The 18,275-nt window shown below is 59.9% G+C and overlaps 2 protein-coding genes across 2 annotated transcripts; one reads left to right on the forward strand and one right to left on the reverse strand.

Moving 5' to 3' along the window:
* Positions 1 to 437: 437 nt before the first annotated feature.
* LOC137154696 (proteasome subunit beta type-9-like) lies at positions 438 to 5,546 on the forward strand. The gene is made up of 6 exons (XM_067550448.1): positions 438 to 554; positions 2,934 to 3,001; positions 4,032 to 4,163; positions 4,274 to 4,403; positions 5,098 to 5,239; positions 5,379 to 5,546. Exons 1-6 carry the CDS (start codon positions 504 to 506, stop codon positions 5,504 to 5,506), a joined length of 651 nt encoding a protein of 216 aa, XP_067406549.1. The 5' UTR covers positions 438 to 503; the 3' UTR covers positions 5,507 to 5,546.
* A 5,203-nt stretch (positions 5,547 to 10,749) lies between these two features.
* LOC137154687 (major histocompatibility complex class I-related gene protein-like) lies at positions 10,750 to 18,154 on the reverse strand. Its single transcript, XM_067550438.1, has 4 exons — positions 18,073 to 18,154; positions 15,490 to 15,750; positions 14,447 to 14,722; positions 10,750 to 12,685 (listed from the first exon to the last, which is right to left on the reverse strand). The coding sequence occupies exons 1-4, from the start codon at positions 18,152 to 18,154 to the stop codon at positions 12,267 to 12,269; spliced, it is 1,038 nt and encodes a 345-aa protein (XP_067406539.1). The 3' UTR covers positions 10,750 to 12,266.
* Positions 18,155 to 18,275: the final 121 nt, after the last annotated feature.

Below are 18,275 nucleotides of genomic sequence, written 5' to 3' on the forward strand. Positions count from 1 at the left end.
GTGTAGCCGTGTAGACACACCCTGCGGGGCACCGAGACCCTGCGTGGGAGGTCAGCCAGCCCCACTCATGGGGCCAGTGTGGGGTGGGCTCGTTCTGCACCCCCTCCCCAGGCCAGGCCTCCCCCCCCCGGGGCTGGGGGGCAGGACCCCTGATTGCTGGTGAGATTCTGGGGGTGTGCAGGGGTTCTAGGGACCCCCCCAGCCTCCCGTCACCCCCGCCCCTCACCCCGGTGTCAGGGCCCAGCCCCGCCCCTCTCCCGGCGGGTGATGGATGGGGCAAGCGGCTTGGGACGCCCCGGGGGGAGGGAAGCTCCCAGCCCCGCCCCGCCCCCGGCCTGGCATCACCTGTTGCCGGGCAGAAGGGGCCGGGGCAGGTTCCCGGCGGCGCTGGTCCGGGCGCCCCCTGGCGGGGCTGGGCGGCGCTGCAGGGAGGCGGGGCGCGCGCGGCTGGTCCCGGAGCTGTCCCGGGCGCTGGTGCTCTCCGCTGCGGGGGTCGCTGCACCATGGCGGGATTGGGGGGGCCCGGCTGGGCGGACGGGGAGGTCCGCACGGGGGTAAGTGGGGCCGGGGCCGGGATTCCCCTGGGGGGCGCAGGGGGGGGATCCCAGGGGGGGAAGTGGGGGCGCCCCATTAATTGCCCCAGCTGCTGCCTGACTCGGATCGCACCCCCCCGGGCACTGCCGGTTCGGGGGTCCCGAGGGCGGCGGGATCCGGGCGGTCCAGCCCCTCCCCCCCAAGCCCGGCCCGGAGCCACTTCGCTTTCGCTTTCCCTGTCCCACGGGGCTGCGCTAACTCTGTCCTTTGGGCCTTTACAGGGGCTCGCGGGGGGGGGGGGGTCGGCTGGCACCCGCCTGCTGCCCCCATGTCCCCTACCCGCCGCCCCATCCCCCCTCCCTGCCACCCCCCTCTGCTCCTGCTCCCCCCATTGCCCCTCCCTGCAGCGTCCCACTTCCCCTCCTGGCACCCGTGTGCCTAGACCCTGCCCCCTCCCCAGAGACCAGGAATAGAACCCAGGAGTCCATGCAGCCTGGTGGTGCCAGCTCTGGGAGGGCAGTGGGGTCTAGTGGCTAGAGCGGGGGGGGAGGGGTAGGACTCCTGGGTTCTCTCCCTGGCTGTGTTTTAGCTGCCCCCTTCTGTAAAACACCCTCGCCATGGGCGGCGGGTCAATTACTAAATGAAGGTGCTTTGCGAGGTGGGGTCACGGGGGTAATCAGCTGAACAGCAGCTCCCGGCCGCACCGTGGACAGCCGGGCTAGTGGGACATGGAGGTGATTTTCCCTCTGGATTTGGCCCTGGTGCGACCACGGCTGGATCCTGGGCCCCGTTCTGGGCCCACGATTGACGAGGGATGTGGATACATTGGGCCGGGGTCAGAGCAGAGCCGCATGAAAGATTGAAGGGTTAGGAAACCTGCCAGGGAGCGAGAGACTCCATGGTGCCTAAACCCCTGAGTCCCAGCTCCTCTGTGAGCCACAGATCTCCCGCCTAGCCCTGGCGGTGCCTAAACTCACTGGGCACCTGTGTTTTTCAGAGTAATAGCCCCACGGCGCCTGTTCCCGCCTCTGGGCCTGCACCCCCCCCTCCCCCAGCGCCTGTTCCCGCCTCTGGGCCTGCACCCTGTAGGCGCCCGGATGCCTGGCTCCCGCCTAAGCCGCTAGCCATCCACCACCCGGGTAGGGCAGCCATTCAGCGGCCCAGTCGTGCAGGGCCAGGCGCCGAGGCCACTTACTGGGTCGGGTCCATTTCAAAACCCAGCTTCTAACCCGGCAGGTCGTGCACACGCCGGGGACGTGGGGAACCTGTCCCTGCGGGGAGACGGGATTTGAACCAGGGGTTCCCCTCCCCCAGGGCAGTGCTACCCCCACAGGGCTGCAGGCTGTTCGGGGGGGGGGGCTCCCTCCATCTCTCCTCGGAAGCTGTTGCCCTCTGGATAAATAATGAAAGGGGGACAGGACCCAGGGTCTCCCCAGCCCCGGCTGGGGGTGCCCTAACCACTGGACCACACAGTCACAGTCTCTGGCACCCCCCCAGTGACTATTTCCGTATGTCTCTGCACTGGACCAGGCGGCCTGGGTCAGACCAGCTGGCCGCAGAACATGGGACTCTGGCTGGGGGGCACCGTGTGCTCCCCGTCGCCCCGAACCTGGCACCCCAGCTGGGCATGCCCTGTTGTAAATGTGCCGTATCAGTAACTCAGACACCGCCTGCCAGTTCAGGGAAGCAGGCGCCAGCGCCCGCCTGGGCGTGATCAGCTCCAGGTCTCTGTGTCCAGGTGCTGGGTGAGGCCAGGAGTTTATCACACGTCACAAAGGGCCCTTTGCCATGTGTGAGCAAATCCCAGAGCCCCCCCATCTGACCCCCACTTAGTGACCAGCTGGGGCAGACACCATGACAAGGGGCTTTCATTTCTAGGGCCCTGGTTCCACACCGCACAGAGCTGGGAGAGAACCCAGGAGCCCTGGCTCCCAGCCCCTCCCCCCTGCTGTAACCACTAGACCCCACTCCCCTCCCAGAGCCCCAGCGTCCTGGCTCCAGGCCTCTGTTCTGTAACCACTAGACCCCACTTCCCTCCCAGGGCTGGGAGAGAGCCCAGGTGTCCTGGCTCCCATTTCCCCGCCGTTCCCACCAGCAGAGTTGCAGGGCCCGGGCCAGGCATGCTTTCTGCCCTGCTGGGGCTTTCACTGCGGGCTTCACGGGCGGAGGTTCCTCTGTCGCCCTATTGCCGTGGCGGGGTCAGCGCTGTGCCCCCCAAGACCCAGACACTGCCAGTCTGCTCTGAGCATTTCTCCCAGCGAGAAGGTTTGGTGGGGGAACCTTGGACCCCCACCAGGACTCCTGTGCCAGCTCCCCGCAGGGCGTGGGGTGCCCCTCAGCAGTCTCCCTGGGCTACGAGGTTCCCGGCCCTGACGCCCCCGTCTCCTCCCTTTCCCCAGACGACCATCATGGCGGTGGAGTTTGACGGCGGGGTCGTGGTGGGCTCCGACTCCCGGGTGTCTGCAGGGTAAGTACCGGGGGCCTCCCCGCCATGGGACAAGCCCCAGGCGCAGGCAGAAGTCGGGGTGAATTATCACTGCTGACCCCGGTGCGGGGGGAGTTTCTGTCACTCCCCCTCCAGGACAGGGTCACACACGTGTTTGGGGTTTGCACCCCCCGTGTCCATGCCTGCCCTGGGGCAGGGCTCTGCAGTGTGGCGCCGGCTCCGTCCATCACCGTGGGTCAGGCACAGATTTTCCTCCTCACTTTTTGGTGAGAGGCTTTTCCGGCCCTGATGGATTGCGGGAATCGCCCTCGCGTTAGGGCCACTGGATGGAAAGTGGCCTGGTTGTCAGGGACGCTGGCTGATTTCCTCCCCTGGGCGCTGCTCTCCAGGTCTGGTTCCCACCTGGCCTTTGTGATTGAGATTCTGCCTCAGCCGGGCCCATGTCACAGCCTCACGCCCCCTCCAACCGGCTCCTTTCCTGTGTCCCTTTGCTTCCCCCGGGGCCCAGCAGAAATTCCCACTTGTGTCTGGATTTCCAGCCAGCTCAGAGCCCCACTCCCTGGGAACCGGCTCCCTGCATCGCCACCTCCTTAGAGCAGCTGGTCTGGCCATTCCAGGGGTCGCGGAGCAAAAAATCAGAGACACAAACCTGGCCCTCGGGAAACAGGCTCCTGGCCTGGGCTGCGTCCACCCCGGGTCTCTGCAGCAGCCAGGAGCAGCTTCTCCAAGCGTCCACGCAGGCCCCTGGTTCTGCACCCGGTTCTCCAGCGACGCACCCACAGCACCTGCCCCTGCTGGGACGCCAAGGTGCAAAGCCTGTCCCTGATGGGCAGGCGGAGCAGGATTGGGATTGGTGGGGCGTTAACCCTTTCCCTTCTGCATCTAGAGCAGGGAGCGTGTGTCCCCCCCACCACGGGGGCCTGGGAACAGGGAGTTCCTGCATTTTGAGTCTGGGGGGGGGCTGGGGCCGAGGGCTGTTACCAGGCCCGGCTCCGCTGGGCGCTCTGGGGTTCACAGCTAGATCTGGATTCTCTGCTCCCCCCCTCCCCAGGGAGGCCGTGGTGAACCGGGTCTTCGATAAACTGGCCCCCCTGCACGAGCAGATTTACTGCGCCCTCTCCGGCTCCGCCGCGGACGCCCAGGCCGTCGCCGACATGGTGCATTACCACCTGGAGCTGCACAGGTAGGGCGGGGAGAGGCCAGGCAGGGGCCCTGGGATGGGTGGGTGGAGATGGGGGGGCTGCGATTCCAGTTATCACTGACCCCCCCATTCCCCTGTTCTTCCCCCCCCAGCCTGGACATGGAGGATGCGCCGCTGGTCCTGGCAGCCGCCAGCCTGGTGAAAGGCATCAGCTACAAATACAAGGAGGAGCTGTCGGCCCATCTCATGGTGGCGGGCTGGGACCGGAGGAAAGGGGGGCAGGTGAGGCTGCGGGGGAGGGGACACAGCTGGGGTGGGGGGGGCGCTGTCCTGCTGTCCATCAGCCTGGCCCTCCACAGCATCCCTCCTCCTTTCCCACAGCCAGCGCCCCTCGGCCAGCCTGGCTCCCTGCAGCGTCCGAGCCACCACTTACGCTCCCGGCCCAGCCGGCGTCCAGGGTGTAAGGGGCACTGAGCCCTCGGGGAGAGAGGAAGGGGGGAACATTAAACGTCCCCAGCGGGGCTGAATTCCCGCATCTCCCCTACCCGCCGTGCCAGAACTGCCCCCGGATACATAGAATCATAGAGTTAGAAGGGACCTCAGGAGGTATCTAGTCCAACGCCCTGCTCACAGCAGGACTACGTCCCGTTCGCTCCCCCTCCAGGCTGTTTCATCCGGATTCCTGGCTTGGAGGCCCTTCATCCCAGCCAGGCTTGGTAAAACCCCCGTTAACGCTGCCCCCTTCCCTCCCATGTCCATAGCTGCTCAGATCATGCAGCCGGGATCCCGGCCAGCACCCCTGGGGGGATCTGAACCCAGACCCTGCTGGCCCCATACCCAGCCCCCTATCCCCGGGCTGGGTAAGCGCCCAAAGCTTTGAATTCCAGCCCTAGTCACGGCCCGTCTGGGGCACGCAGGCCCCATCCCCGGCCCCCGCCTACTCCAGGCCTGGCCTCTCACCTGTTCACTCCCGCAGGTGTACGGGACGCTGGGGGGGATGCTGACCCGCCAGCCCTTCGCCATCGGGGGATCCGGCAGCAGCTACATCTACGGTTACGTGGACGCAGCCTACAAGCCCGGGATGTCTCCGGAGGAGTGTCGCCAATTCACCAAGAATGGTACCTGCGCCTGCCCAGGGACAGCGCAGCTCCAGGGGGCGGGGACCAGCTGGGCCGGGGGGCAGGAGTGGGGCCAAGGGCTTTTCCCCTCTAGCGACACCACTTCACTTACCCCTTCTTTCTCTCTCTCTCTCCCTAGCCATCGCCCTGGCGATGAGCCGGGATGGCTCCAGCGGGGGGGTCATTTATCTCGTCACCGTCACCAAGGCAGGAGCCGTGGAGCAAGTTTTCCTGGGGGACGACATCCCCAAGTTTTACGACGAATGAATTCGGGCCCGGCCCCTCTTCTATACACAATAAAGCTTTCCGAGCGCAGGCGGCGTGCGGGCCTCATTGCTCGGGTACACGGGGCTGGAGCCCCGCTGGTGCAGATTGGCACAGAGCCACTGCAGAGCTGGGCTGACCGCACCGGCTGGCCCTTTGTATGCCGGCTGGGCGCCTGCTAGTCTGAGATTGTCAGAGATCGGTGCAGGCCCTGCAGGGCAAAGCGTGAGATCCCCGCCCCCTGTCAGCAGGAACTAGTTTAGACCTAGAGCGTCTTGTGAGCCACAGAAATGGCCAGTCCCTTGGCGACCCTGGCTCAGTTCTTGGACTCAGTTATATCCTGTGGCAGGGAGTTCCACAGGGTAACCACTCAGTGCCTGGGGGGAAAATGGCCTTTTAGCTGCAGTTCTCAAGCAAGTCTGCCAACCTTTGCCGTCAGCTCCCTCCTCAAAAGTCACCTCTTCTGCAAGGCACGCGCAGCACAACCCACCCCAGATATGAAAACGGTGTGAACTAACCCCCTGCGCAGCCATGGGAGCAGCTGAAAAATCATGAGATTGGAAAAGCCTGGGTTAGTTTTATTTGGTTTCTGAGTCCTTAGGGTTTTCCCTGCCCCAGCCGCACCTGACCCTAGTTACCCTTTCAGCTGGATGCAAGCGCAGGCTGAGGATCCGGCAGGGCAGCAGCTCCCTCTGCAGCCCAGCGAGAGACGGTTTCTCCTTTCCCGTCTGATTTCTCGGAAAGGGCCTGGGCTGGGTGGGGCGGGCGCTGGGATAAAGGCTCTTCAAAGAGCTTCCTGTTTGCTGTGTCTGCAGCCAACGAATGCACCTGGCAGCCGGCAGCCAGCAGAGACCTGGAGCGGAAACGCAGGCTGGGCCGATGCCAGGAGGCGTCGCTAACTGGCCCAGGCTGGCGGACGCTGTGGGTATTTTAACCCGGATCTGCACCGCGCTGCCCCAAGGCGGCCCACGGGCTGGTGTGGTTTGTGGCTACAGCATGACCTAGCATGAGCCGCCCCAGACCAGAGCAACATATGGTGTGAGCTGCATGAACTCAGACCTAATCTGGTCCGGTTTGGATTAGCCGCTCCCCCCGTGCACACGGACTAGGAGTGGTTGTGTCTCTGCCCCGGCCACAGCCAGAGCCGCGGGGTTTGAGCCTCTCCCGGCCTGCTCTGCCTTGGCTCTGTAGTAATGACGTGGATTAATCGGCTCTTTGATCTGCAGCCTAACAGGCAGGTGGACAGAATCCTGGCCCCTTGGGACATGACGGGGTCTGCACACCCCTGTCCGGGCAGGCTGCACGCTCTGCCGTAGGCGGCCCGACAGAGCCCCCCAGAGCTGTGCACTGAAAGCCCCAGCAGTGATGGATCAGCCAGGGGGGCTACCTTGATGCAGATCGTGACGCGGGCTGATGCTGGAGACCCACCCCTAGGGCAGGGTAGGGTCCATTTCTGCCTGTGCCGCATTGCCAGGCCGGCCGATCAAATGCCAGGGGCCAGGCCCCACAAAACATCTGTGTTTCGCCTGGTGCTCTGCAACCCTGCAGCCTGGCAACCTGCTGTGTGCAGCGAACGCTGGCGGTTCGGGGGTTTTCACATGAAATCAGAAGCTGGGGCGTTCAGAAAAAGACCACACGTCACAACCGTCAGGAGCTCTGCGGTGGCGACGCGGCCGGGGACGGACGAGAGGGGCGGAGGGAGGAGGAAACACAAACCTCAAAGCCAGCCCGCAACGGGGCTCGCCAGCACGCACAGCTCTGCTGGCGCCACACAGCCCGGATACGTAGCGTCACCCAGCACCGCTGGGCCAGATCTCCCCTCCCCCCCCGGGTAAATCAGACGGTGCCGCACAGCCGCTGAGGGTCCCGTCCTCAGAGCGCAGCCAGGGATCCCGGAGGAGGAACGCTGTATCTGTATCTCTGAGGGGGTCACAAAAATTGTGAGATCATCTTAAAAATTCCCATGGGGCGTTTCAGATCCTGGTTCTGTTGAAATACCCTCTGGGGCTGAGCCCTTGGGGGCGTCGTGTCTTCCAGCCGCCAGCAGGGCTAGAAACGGGGCTACCAGAAATTCAGTGAATTCAAAAATGCAGTTAATGCGAAGGGGGACACGTCCCGGGACCACGATGATTTCAGTGAAATGTCTGACGGGAAAACGGCAAAACCAATTGTCCCGTCTTCATCGCCCGACGACGACCCAACGTTTCAATTCTGTCTGGTAAAACTGTGTCCTTGCGACGTGACAGTTTGATTCATTTTGTGCAGGCTTTGAGAGCAAAGGAAAGGTTCATTTAAACAGCTGGTGTAAGAGTTCACAGCCGCTCTGTGGTACAGGGACCAGAAAACCGCCAGCGGCCAGGCTCCCTGCCACAGAAATGGATCAGAACCCACATGGAGCCCGGCCCGCGCCGGACGCGCACGCTGCAGGAGCACACACAGAGGACCGTGTCTATGAGCCCTGTGACAACGCACACAGCTGGGCGAGGAGTTTGTGCCGGGTTCTGGGGAAGGGACAGCAGTGGGTCAGAGCCAGGGAAATATCTAACCCCGGTTCTCCGGGTCCACCCAACGTGGCTGGCGCCAGAACCTCCCCCCGCTCGCTGCGGGGCGCTGTGACAAACACCCACACCCACATTCACAGATTAACAGAGCGCGTCTGAGCCGAGCGGGTTTATCAGCTCTCGCCGCTGGCCCCTTATACGTCCTTGATCTCAGCAGGCTGGGTTGAACGGCACTTTCCAGCTGCCACTTTTCTATGCCCCTGGCACCGCACCAGACTAGAGTAAATCTTGAGCGGGCTGGGTTGAATGGCACATTCCAGCTGCCCCATATGTGCCCCTGGACTCCAGAGGGGGGGCAGAGCAGCACTGCCGAGCTGCCCCCGTATATGCCCCAGGTTTAGCACGTCGCTGTCCCCACCCTCACTCTGCACCGGTCCTCGCAGTAACCCCCTTGATGAGCAAACCCCGCAGGGTTCTGGGGCGCCCCAGGGATCTTTGGCTCAGGTAAGAGAAGTGATGCTGCAGAGCGAGATCGGGAAGCCGAGAACACGAAGGAGTTAATGAAGCTGGGGAGAGTCAGGCACCGAGTGTGATCGTAACAGTTATTTTATTGCCAGGGGTACAGAACTTACCATACTAACAGCACAAGGAGAGAAGAACAACCAGTCACAAGGTGACACGGTTAATTGGGGTATTGGGGAAACCTAGCCCAGGCTGGACTACAAAAGTCAGGTGTAGAAAGTTACACCTGGGCTGAGAGACGGAGGGATCGGATTAGGTCTGAGGGGAAAAGTGGGCTTGAAAAGAGGCAGAGAGACAGCGAGTTGGGCTGTCCCCGCTCAGCGCAGCGTGACCCGGTGGACGGTTCCCAGCAGACAGGCTGTCCAGCCTAGGGCCCGGAGCGCTGGAGCCAGGCACAGCCCCCAACAGATCCGCTAGGAACAGGCGAAGTCCCCGTGGAGCTGATGCAGCTTTTGGATCCAGGCATCAGAAGAGAGGTTTGATCTCGGGGAGGGTTTTTGTAGGGAAGAAACAATGGTTCATGGGAGAGCGCCGGGTTTGTTTCTGGGGAAAGGATGACTATCCCAGAGTGGTTTTGTTCAGGCTGGACAACAGGAACTGATCATTCCTGGCTCTGGGCCGTGTCCCTCCCAGGCAGCTCACGCTGCAGTCAGGCAGATCCAGCGCTCTGGATGTCAATAAACGATCTATGGCTCGAACTGGCTGATAACTGCGGAGCTGGGGGTGCGCAGATGTGGGCTCTTTAACATCTGGAACAGAGATCTCCCACCCTGCCCTGCTTCGCTGGTCCCAGAGTTCAGTGCGGTCCCTGGCTCTCCGTTCGGCGTGCCGTTCCCAACAGAGACGCCCCCTTCTGACATCTTCGGTGCAGCTGAGGCTCTGTTCTGCATTCGGAGCTGACGGAGACGCCTCCTTCTGACATCTCCGATGCAGCTGAGGTTAGGGGAGTTGCCTTAATCCTGTCACCCTTGCTCAGAGGGGTGTAGTCAGGTCCCCCTCGGCCTTTTCACTGCTTTCGGTAAGTCCGTCTCGGATGGGTCCTGGGTCAAGCTGAGGCTGGGGGGGGGATGTTTCAGGTGAGACAGACAGTCGGGGTTCTGCGGCCTGGTTCTCCAAGAGCGCCGAGCTGACAGGTAACACTGGATCCCTGGTCGCTTCCTGTGGCGGGGAGAAGGTGGGTTAGTGTCTCCCAGAACATGCGGGGGGGTGGTCCACGTGCTCTCCGGATAATTGTCCTCTGGGCTGAGATCCTCACAACGTTAACAGCAGCACAGACATTAGCACAGGGGGGGCGACGGGCGGGTCGGGGGGTGTCTCTTACCCGGAGGGGAATAGCCAGCTGCCTTTCTCCTTGCGGAGAGAAGGCAGATCTCACTGACTGCAGCTCCCAGGGCAGGAGATGGCTTCCGGCTGCGTCCACAACCCAGAACTGAGGCCCTGGGGCCAGCACGGACATTCGGGGCTCGCAGACTCAGGCCCCACAACAGATTTAAGTACAAGGGGCAGGGAAAGAGACAGCTCAGCGTGAGCAGCCACCCGCCCTCCATCGTGTCTGGGTCTGGCCCAGCAGCAGCTCCCATCCCAGCACCTCTGGCCCACACGGCACTGACCCCGGGCTCTGTCTCGGTGCCGCACGGCCCAGCCAGCCCACAGACGGCAGGAAAACCACCCACCGCAGGCCCTCGACCGGAGCGGGTCTGTCTCCAGATGACGACTCCGACGGCTGCGAGCGCTGCAGCCAACACAACAGCAGCCGCTCCAGCCGCCACGGGGACCCAGCCGGCCTTCGGCTCTGAAACGGAAAAGGAGCCAGTGGAGATGGAAAGAACACTCTTGTCCCGTTACAGAGATCAGTATCCCCCTCCCGCTTTGGGAGCACGTGCTGCAGGGCCCTCCCTCGTTAGAGGAGTCAGTCCTTTTCCCCCCACATCCGGGCGGTGTCTGATAGCCACGCCCCCTCCCCTTCGCACCAGATCTATGTAACTCACATGCAAACTTCCATATAGCCTCCACGGGGGTTATTCATCTACAATACATGAGATACCCAGCCCCCAGAGTCCTGGCTCCCAGCCCCCCTGCTCTAACCCACTGGGCCCCACAACTGCCCTCCCAGAGCTGGGCAGAGAACCCAGGAGTCCTGGCTCCCAGTCTGAGGTGCAAACGCCGGAGGAAAGGGAAAGATACAGGACCCAAGCTGAGAAGTAGGATAGATGCTCATGAATCATGGACTGGATTAAAAACAAAAAGTCTTCCAAATGAACACAAACATGTACAACTCTCCGCAGGGGATGCTGTGTAGACGCTCAGATGCCCCTTTCTCACCAGAACCCCACATCACAAAATGAAACCGTAAAACTACACAACTCCGCTCCCCAAAACACCAGACAGCGGAGGGACCGTGGGTTGCGCGAGAGACAGAGAGAGAGACCACGTGAGGGGGAGTGACTTGTTCAGGAATCAGCTTCTGGGGCAGTGAAGCTTCTCTGAACTCGTGTCACTTTGAAATCTGTTCACACAATCGAACATGGTGTTTTTCCATGTGTCTTCACTGCACCGTTCACCCTGGCCTTGACCAGGACTTAAACCCAACCCCCGCTACTGTCCACACACACAAACCCTGGATACAGGTATGGGTGTACTTTGAACCCAGGCTAGCTTATCCGGCCGGGGTGGGGGTTAGACGCCAGGCTGGATCCTGCCCGCTTTGCAATGCGGATGCAGGCTGGGACCCCGGTTACTTAACTCGGATGCTGATCGGTGCCTTCCTGCAATTCCACGGGACCGTATTCTTCTTCCTGCCCTTCTACCTCCGCCAGAAATCACCTACCGGTGTGTATACACCCACCTGGCATTTACACCCCACACCCCACGGAGCCGGCTACATTTGTACAGAGATGCTGTCTGGTCTAGCCTCACCCGACGTCTGGATTATCCTCAGCCGTGCGGCCAGCCTCAGTTTCCCGGCGTGGTGGGCTCAGACACGTCCACACAGGGGCCGTTTTCGCACTACACGCTGCAAACCGATTCGCAGAGCGTCGCCGCGGAGCGCAGCGTTAAGGATCAGGGGATGTGCCCCCAGAAGTGCTACCTCACACCTAACCCGGGTTAGCGCAGCACCATGGGGACACGGCTTCCTAGGGCTGGCCGAAGTGTGACTGGGGCACGTCCTCACTGCAGAGTTAACTCGGGTGACGGGCACCCAGGCTTGAGTCCCCAGCTACCGCAGTGAACGGAGCCCCTCCTCCCCAGTGCATTGCGGAAGAACGGGTCTGTCCTGCTGGGGTGCCTGTGAACCAGGCCAGGAGGGGGGAACTGTGGGAAGGGACTGGAGGACATTGGAACGGGGTTACCAGCCCGAGTGAACGAGCCATCCAGGCTTTAGCCTACGCCCCCGGCTGGGCCAGCAGCTTGAATTTAAAGTACAACTAAACTTGGGCCAGATGTTTATTTTGTGTGTGGACAGGAGCCAGGTTAGGGGCAGCACCCCGGTAACAGCCCAGGTTAACACTGTAAAACTTGTCTTCACTCCAAAAAAGGTGGGTTTGACATGCAGGAGGCTCTCGCGCTCAACTCCCAGTGGAAACAAGACACGGGCTGTTTTTCTCTCTGTGTAGCTAGTCCCTGGAGAGCTGGAAGCAGCCTGCGGGCCTTGTCTCCACTAGGGTTTTACCACGGGAGACCCAACACGCAGCACGCTTTGCTTCAGCCGTGAAGACGTACGACTCCAAGGAGGCCCAGCGTCACCTCAGGAAAGGGGAGGAATTTCTAAAGAGCAGCTTTACCTTTCCATCGGGGCAAAGGGGTCTCACCCTAACCCTGCCCTGCCCTGCCCTGGCGGTATTCTCCCCCGCCTCTCCAGACGTGCTCTCTGCCCTCTCCTCACCCCAGAGGACGTTGAGCGGCTCCGGCAGGCTGCAGTGCGCCACATGGCAGGAGTAACGGCCTCCCTCCTCGAGATCGATCTTCGTGACGGCCCGAACCTGGTAGGTCCCGTCCCCGCTGGGCAGGATGTCCTCCCGCCACGTCTCGTGCTCCCCCATCGCTCCGTTCTTCATCCAGGTCACAGCGATGTCCCGGGGGTAGAAGCCGTAGACCCTGCAGGAGAGGCGCGTCAGGCCATCCGGGGTTGCCTGGTCCGAGACCTCAACTGCCGTCGGTTCTGAAACGCCAGCGGCACTGGAAGTTATTTAGACAGCAGCCCTCATAGCTACTTACTTATCTAGCCCCAGCACCATCGCGTCTGAGCACCTCCCAATCTGCCGTGTATTCATCCTCACCGCACCCCCATGAGGCAGGGCTGGTATCCTCATCGTACACATGGGAAACCGAGGCACAGAGAGACTCTGGGTTAGATCTGCACTAGGGCTTGGTCACTCAACTGCCTCTGTAGGCTCCTAAATCCAAGAAACAGACCCTCCTGGGATCCACAAAGCCCCCGCTCGGCTGCTGACAGATCCTGCAGGCGCCTAAACTCACTTGGCAGCTATGTTTTTGCAGTACAAGTTCTCTAGGGCCCAGGGATCCGGGAATTTTCTTGCCTCTGGGCAGGTCCTGTGCAGACTCATGGCAGGTGTCCCGACGCCAGAGCTGCAGAGCAATGAAGACGGGCGTTCCTCCGTCTAACTCGCCTGCGGGATCTGACCCGGCCACAGAGACAGAGCAAGTCGGAGAATTACTCTGCAGCCTGCCGGCTGGGAGGTGGGAGACCCCAGGCCCAGTCCCCCTGCTCCAGTCACTCCCCATTTATCCACGCTGGAATGGCTTCAACAGGAGAGACGGGCCCCCCGGCAGAGCACCCCAGCGCTCAGTGACTAGAGCTCAAATCCCATCTCCCCTGCAGGCAGAGGGGGCCTGGAACCAGGAATCTCCCACACTCCAAGCAATGCCCAGACCACTGGGCTAAAAACTACGGGGGAGGCTCCCTTCCTCCGACCCCCAGCTTCCTGCAAAAACAGCAGCGGGGCTTAACTCCCAGAGATTTTCTAGGCACTGAACAGGGCCACACGTAAGTTTCTTTGCGAATCTAGACCCGAGTGACTTGTGGAGGAGCCAGGGATCCAACCTGGCTGTCCTCCAGTCCAGTCCAGTCCCTAGCTCGGTGCCGAAGTACTGGGGTATCTGCCTCATTGGTGCAGCCTTCCCTGACGGGCTGGAGAATTAAACCTTTTGAGGCTCAAGCACTGGAGAGAAGTCGTGGTGTGAGAATCGGAGTTACAGGCGGGGGACAGCCCCTTGCCACGCATAGGGAGAGGTCCCATTCCATCTCAGCTCCGGGCACCGTGCAGTGTGGCCAGAATTCTCCACTGCTCTATTATATTGATACCTAGCCAACGACATGTCTCTCTCTGTTGCCAACCCTTGCGATATTTGGTGTTTTGCTTAAAGCCCCAGCTCCCGGATTCATGGGATTGCGGGAGACTCTCTGCTTCCGTTAATCATCATAAAAAATAAGTCTCTAAGCTTAATGGTTGAGGAGAAAAGCTTGAAAACATAAACCCCAGAGACTGAAGGCTTATCTCCACAGGGAAATGGACCACAACAGCTACTGCAGAATAAGCTATTCTGCAATCCTTCTGGAATAATTCCCCACGTGGACACCCTTGTTCCAGAATGGGATGCCTTCTGCAATAGCCGTTGTGGTTGATTTTTAGCATAGACCAGCCTCCAGTAACTAAAAGGCAAATTAAAAAACCCCACATTTAAAAAAAAAAAAAAAAATCTCATGTTTCTTGTCCTGAATTATGATTTTTCAATGCTTGGAGCAGACAAATAGCGGAGTCAGAGAAACTATTTACAGACATAAAAGTGACGCAGATTTGTGAAATCGACGGAGATCCCAGGGACCGGCGTTGGTCCACAGACCAGTCCTTGAGAAACACTGCTCCGGGGTATGTCCGTGCTCTACTAACTCCACCCTCACCTCTCCTCTGGAGAGCTTCCTTCCCGTAGTGCTGGTATTTCGTTAGCCACTCGACGCACTCCTTCTCCGTGTAGTGCTTCCGGTACTGGAGGTCAGCTGGGTCCGCATTCCATCTGCGCTGGGTGATCTCCGCCTCCTTGGCTGCCGCTATCCACGTAGCAGTGTCCAGATCGAAGCTGAGGAAGTCTTTCCCGTCATATGCAAACTGTCGGAAGCCTGCAGTGCTGCCATCCTGCCGAATCTCACAGCCACTCTTGTACTGGAAAGCGTGAGTCCCTGAAACACACACAATCTAAGACGCACACGGTCTAGGACGCACACGGTCTAAGACCTCTGATCTTTAGAAGAGGCAGTAGCTATGTTATCAGAAGCTCTCCCGCCAACAGAGCGCTGTCTACATCAGCCCTTTGGTGGGTGTAACCACATTGCTCAGGAGTCTGGGTTATTCACACCCCTCAGCAACATGGTTATTCTGAAGTACTTTTGTAGCATAGACCAGGGCTCAGATCCTGGTGCAGGGGGAGGGCTGCAGAGAGAGACTGTGGCTGGAGCGTGACCCCGCTCTGGTGCGACAGCCCCTCATGGGACGTTGCAAACTGGCGTACTTTCCAGCAGACCCAAGGCTGAGAGGCAGGAGTGTGAACCGGAGCCAGGACTGGACTAAATGTGATTCAAAGAGGAATTCTGCTCTGCTGATCGTGGGGAATCAGCACAGGGAGTGAGAAGCTCCACCTCCGTGAGTGGAGGATTCTGGCATCGCAGCATTTTTCACCCACTTTTCTGAGGTGTAAATGACGACCCCAGGGGCAGGACAGGTGAGAGTCAGGCACAGGGCGGTTCTATGTGGGGAACAAATGAATCTCCTTCTGCTCTTTCCTTTCACTTTCTACGTTGCCCCGCGAGTCCAATAAACCAGACGAGGAAGGGACACGAGGGATGCGGCCGAGAGATGACCGGCTGTGAAGCTGGGTAACTAACACACCAGCGCTATAAATATTCCCCTCTCCCTTAGGCCTGTACGGTGGGTTGTCTCCCAGACTTACCCCCCGACTGGTTGTAGCGCTCCATGACGATTCTCGTGACCACTTCGAACCACTGCTGTTTTGCGACCCCGCGTTTGGTACCACTCTCCCAGTAATCAGCCCCCACATTGTCCTTTATCCACTGGGCCCGTGGCTTATACAGCCCGCTGTGACTGTCACACTCCACAAAGAGGAGGTCATCAAGGTACCCAACCGAGACATACGCCGGGAGTCCAGGTTCAGGGTCAGAGATGGCAGTGTAGAAATACCGCAGGGAATGAGCTGCTGAGAGAGGAAAAGACATCAGCAAACAGCAACCACTATTCCTAACCTTCTCCAAGCTGCCCATCCCCAAGGCCTATTTCCTCACCCTCGTCCTATCTTCACAAAAACCACAGGCAGGGGAATACGGGGGATTTTGTTTTCCTAAGACCAATTATAAAGGAGTAATGCTAGAGAATAACCTAACAGTAAACAGAAGAATTAATATCCAGATTTGGCCCCTTGGGGTTCACAAATTGCAAGGACTGAATTTACAGTAGGAAACAAATTTTGTCCCCTTCCTGCTAAAAACAAACACGCTGCCCTCCCAAAAAAATAGTTATATTGGCCTGAAAACTGGTAGGCTTTACCTAAGGCTGAAGTCAGATTTTCCTGCAAAATGTAGTGAGTCGGATGTGTGATTCCCGAACCAGAAACCCCCAAATACACGAGGTAAACACAGTTCTGCAGGTCTAAAAGCTCTCTTGCCACTTTGTAGCTAAAATCCTAAAAGGTAAGAGTTAAATTCAACTTCAAGGGACTCTCCTAGCAGAGATCTGTAATCCTGAGCAGCAACCTCACCTCTTCAAAATTATTAAACTGGACTTCCAGCCTCTGGGCCTTTTCCTTGCCGAGACAGAACTGACACTGTAATCTGATCACTAGGGAGACCTATCAATGGAAAAACATTTTTTTTCTAGCAGAAGGCTGATGAGGGAGGCTGGCATGCTTTCTGAGGGTCACAGGGGCATGGGGGAAACAAACGAGGCTCCTAAGATCGGTTGATTTGCCCTTCTATGCACTTGAGAAGGTCCATCGGAGGCAAGCCCTTTGCTCTCACCCACCCCCTGCCTGTGTACCTTTTCAGAGCTGTAGGAAGAGCTCCCACTCCTGAGAGATCTGGGGGGGGGGGGAGGGGGGGGCGGACTAGAGAAAGAAGGGAGCTAGGAGGCATTGCCAACGTCCTGTGGGCTACTGTTGCTAGCCCCTCTTACGAGCGTGTCCCCACTTCGTCCCGTCACAACACTGACTGGGCAGTTTAGGTCCCATGAACCTACCTGGGGTGCAATGAGCTGTGTGACGGTGTCACTTGCACACACACAGGTCACGTTTTCAGGTTTGTCTTTGCCAAAAACGAGGGTCAATGTGTGTTTTAAAAAACCAAAGCAGGTCTTCACAGTCAGCAACGCGGCAGAAAGCGCGTGCAATGCTGGGCTGCATTAACAGAGGCATTGCATGCAAGTCACAGGAGGTGACAGAGCTGCTCCGCTCGGCCTGGTCAGGCCCCAGCAGGTGTCCTGTGTCCAATTTTGGTCACCAGTGTATAGACAGGATGTAAAGAAACTGGAGAGGATCCAGAGGCAAGTGACAAAGCCGATCCAAGGGATGGAATGCCAGCCACGTGAGCAAAGGCGGAAGGACCTGGGTACGTTTAGTTTGGAAAAGAGAAAATGTAGGGCAGACACGACAGTGTCTTCAAATCCTTGGCAAGGCTGCCATCACAAAGGCAGAGAGACGTTGTTCTCTCTTGCCACAGAGGGCAGGACAAGAGGCCATGGGTTCAAACCACGGCCCAGCAGGTTTAGAAGAAACCTCAGGACAAACATCCTACCTGTCAGAACAGCAGGACATGGGGACAGACGCCTCGGGAGCATCTTCACCAGAGGTTTTCAAAAGGAGCCTCTGTCTTGGATGGTTTAGACACAATGATTCCTGCACCTTGGCTGGGGTTACCCCAGACGGTCCCTTCCGCCCTCTGAGTCTATGATGCTGACAGAACCACCTGACTGAGAAGCCGGGTCACAGCACAGAACCTCCCGCTCGATTTCTTTACAATCTGCTGGAATTGTTCTCCTTTGGCCCCACTAACCTCCACCTGCAGAGACCTTTGTTTGCCTGGGGGGGGGGGGGGTTCGGTGCCTGCCACTCAGCACCTGGGCGTGTTTTACACCTCTCCGGGCCGGGATCCTGCTGCAGGCCAGGGCCAGTCCGCTGCAGCTGGTTAAGACGCCCGGTGCCCTGGGCTCTCCCTGCGATCCGGCTGCTGGGCTCTCGCTTGGGGCTGACAGAGGCCGACACGCGGCTGCCCTGCACAATATCGGGGGGGGGGTTTCCTGGCAGAGGCGGGGCCAGCCCCTGGGGCGCTAGGCAGGAGTATTTTGGGATGTTGGCAGTTTGCATGTGAAGGTCACATGTTCCGCGCCTCGCATCTCCGCACCGGCGGAGCTACAAGACCTGCCCCGCACCCCCGGCCCCCCCGCACCCCCCATTCCCCAGCGGGGTGAAAATTAAAAGCAATTAAAGGAAGTTTGTAAAACGCCTTAAACCCCCGCAGCGACTCACCGGATGCGGGCCCCGGGCTGGCTGCGGCCCCGAGGAGGAGGAGCCAGCACAGACCGGCCCCCCAGACCCCCCGCGCCCCCATCAGCGGGACCCCGACAGCTGGGGCCCGGCGGCACTGACCAGCGAGGCAGGGCTGCGGGGCTGAGCCGCGCTCTGCAGGGATTGGCCGAGAGAGAGGGGCCGGCCGGGCCAATAGCGACAGG

This window comes from Emydura macquarii, unplaced genomic scaffold (genome assembly GCF_026122565.2).
Source record: "Emydura macquarii macquarii isolate MOO-44397 ecotype Brisbane River unplaced genomic scaffold, CSIRO-AGI_Emac_v2 contig_1284, whole genome shotgun sequence".
Taxonomy (NCBI): domain Eukaryota; kingdom Metazoa; phylum Chordata; order Testudines; family Chelidae; genus Emydura; species Emydura macquarii.

Coding starts and splice junctions, on each gene's coding strand:
- LOC137154696 (XM_067550448.1), top strand. CDS start 504: ATGGCGGGATTGGGGGGGCCCGGCTGGGCGGACGGGGAGGTCCGCACG. Junction 3,002..4,031: donor GACTCCCGGGTGTCTGCAGG/GTAAGTACCGGG, acceptor CCCCCTCCCCAG/GGAGGCCGTGGTGAACCGGG. Junction 4,164..4,273: donor TACCACCTGGAGCTGCACAG/GTAGGGCGGGGA, acceptor TTCCCCCCCCAG/CCTGGACATGGAGGATGCGC.
- LOC137154687 (XM_067550438.1), bottom strand. CDS start 18,154: ATGGGGGCGCGGGGGGTCTGGGGGGCCGGTCTGTGCTGGCTCCTCCTC. Junction 14,723..15,489: donor GCGCTACAACCAGTCGGGGG/GTAAGTCTGGGA, acceptor TGTGTGTTTCAG/GGACTCACGCTTTCCAGTAC. Junction 12,686..14,446: donor GGAAGCTCTCCAGAGGAGAG/GTGAGGGTGGAG, acceptor CTGGCGTTTCAG/AACCGACGGCAGTTGAGGTC.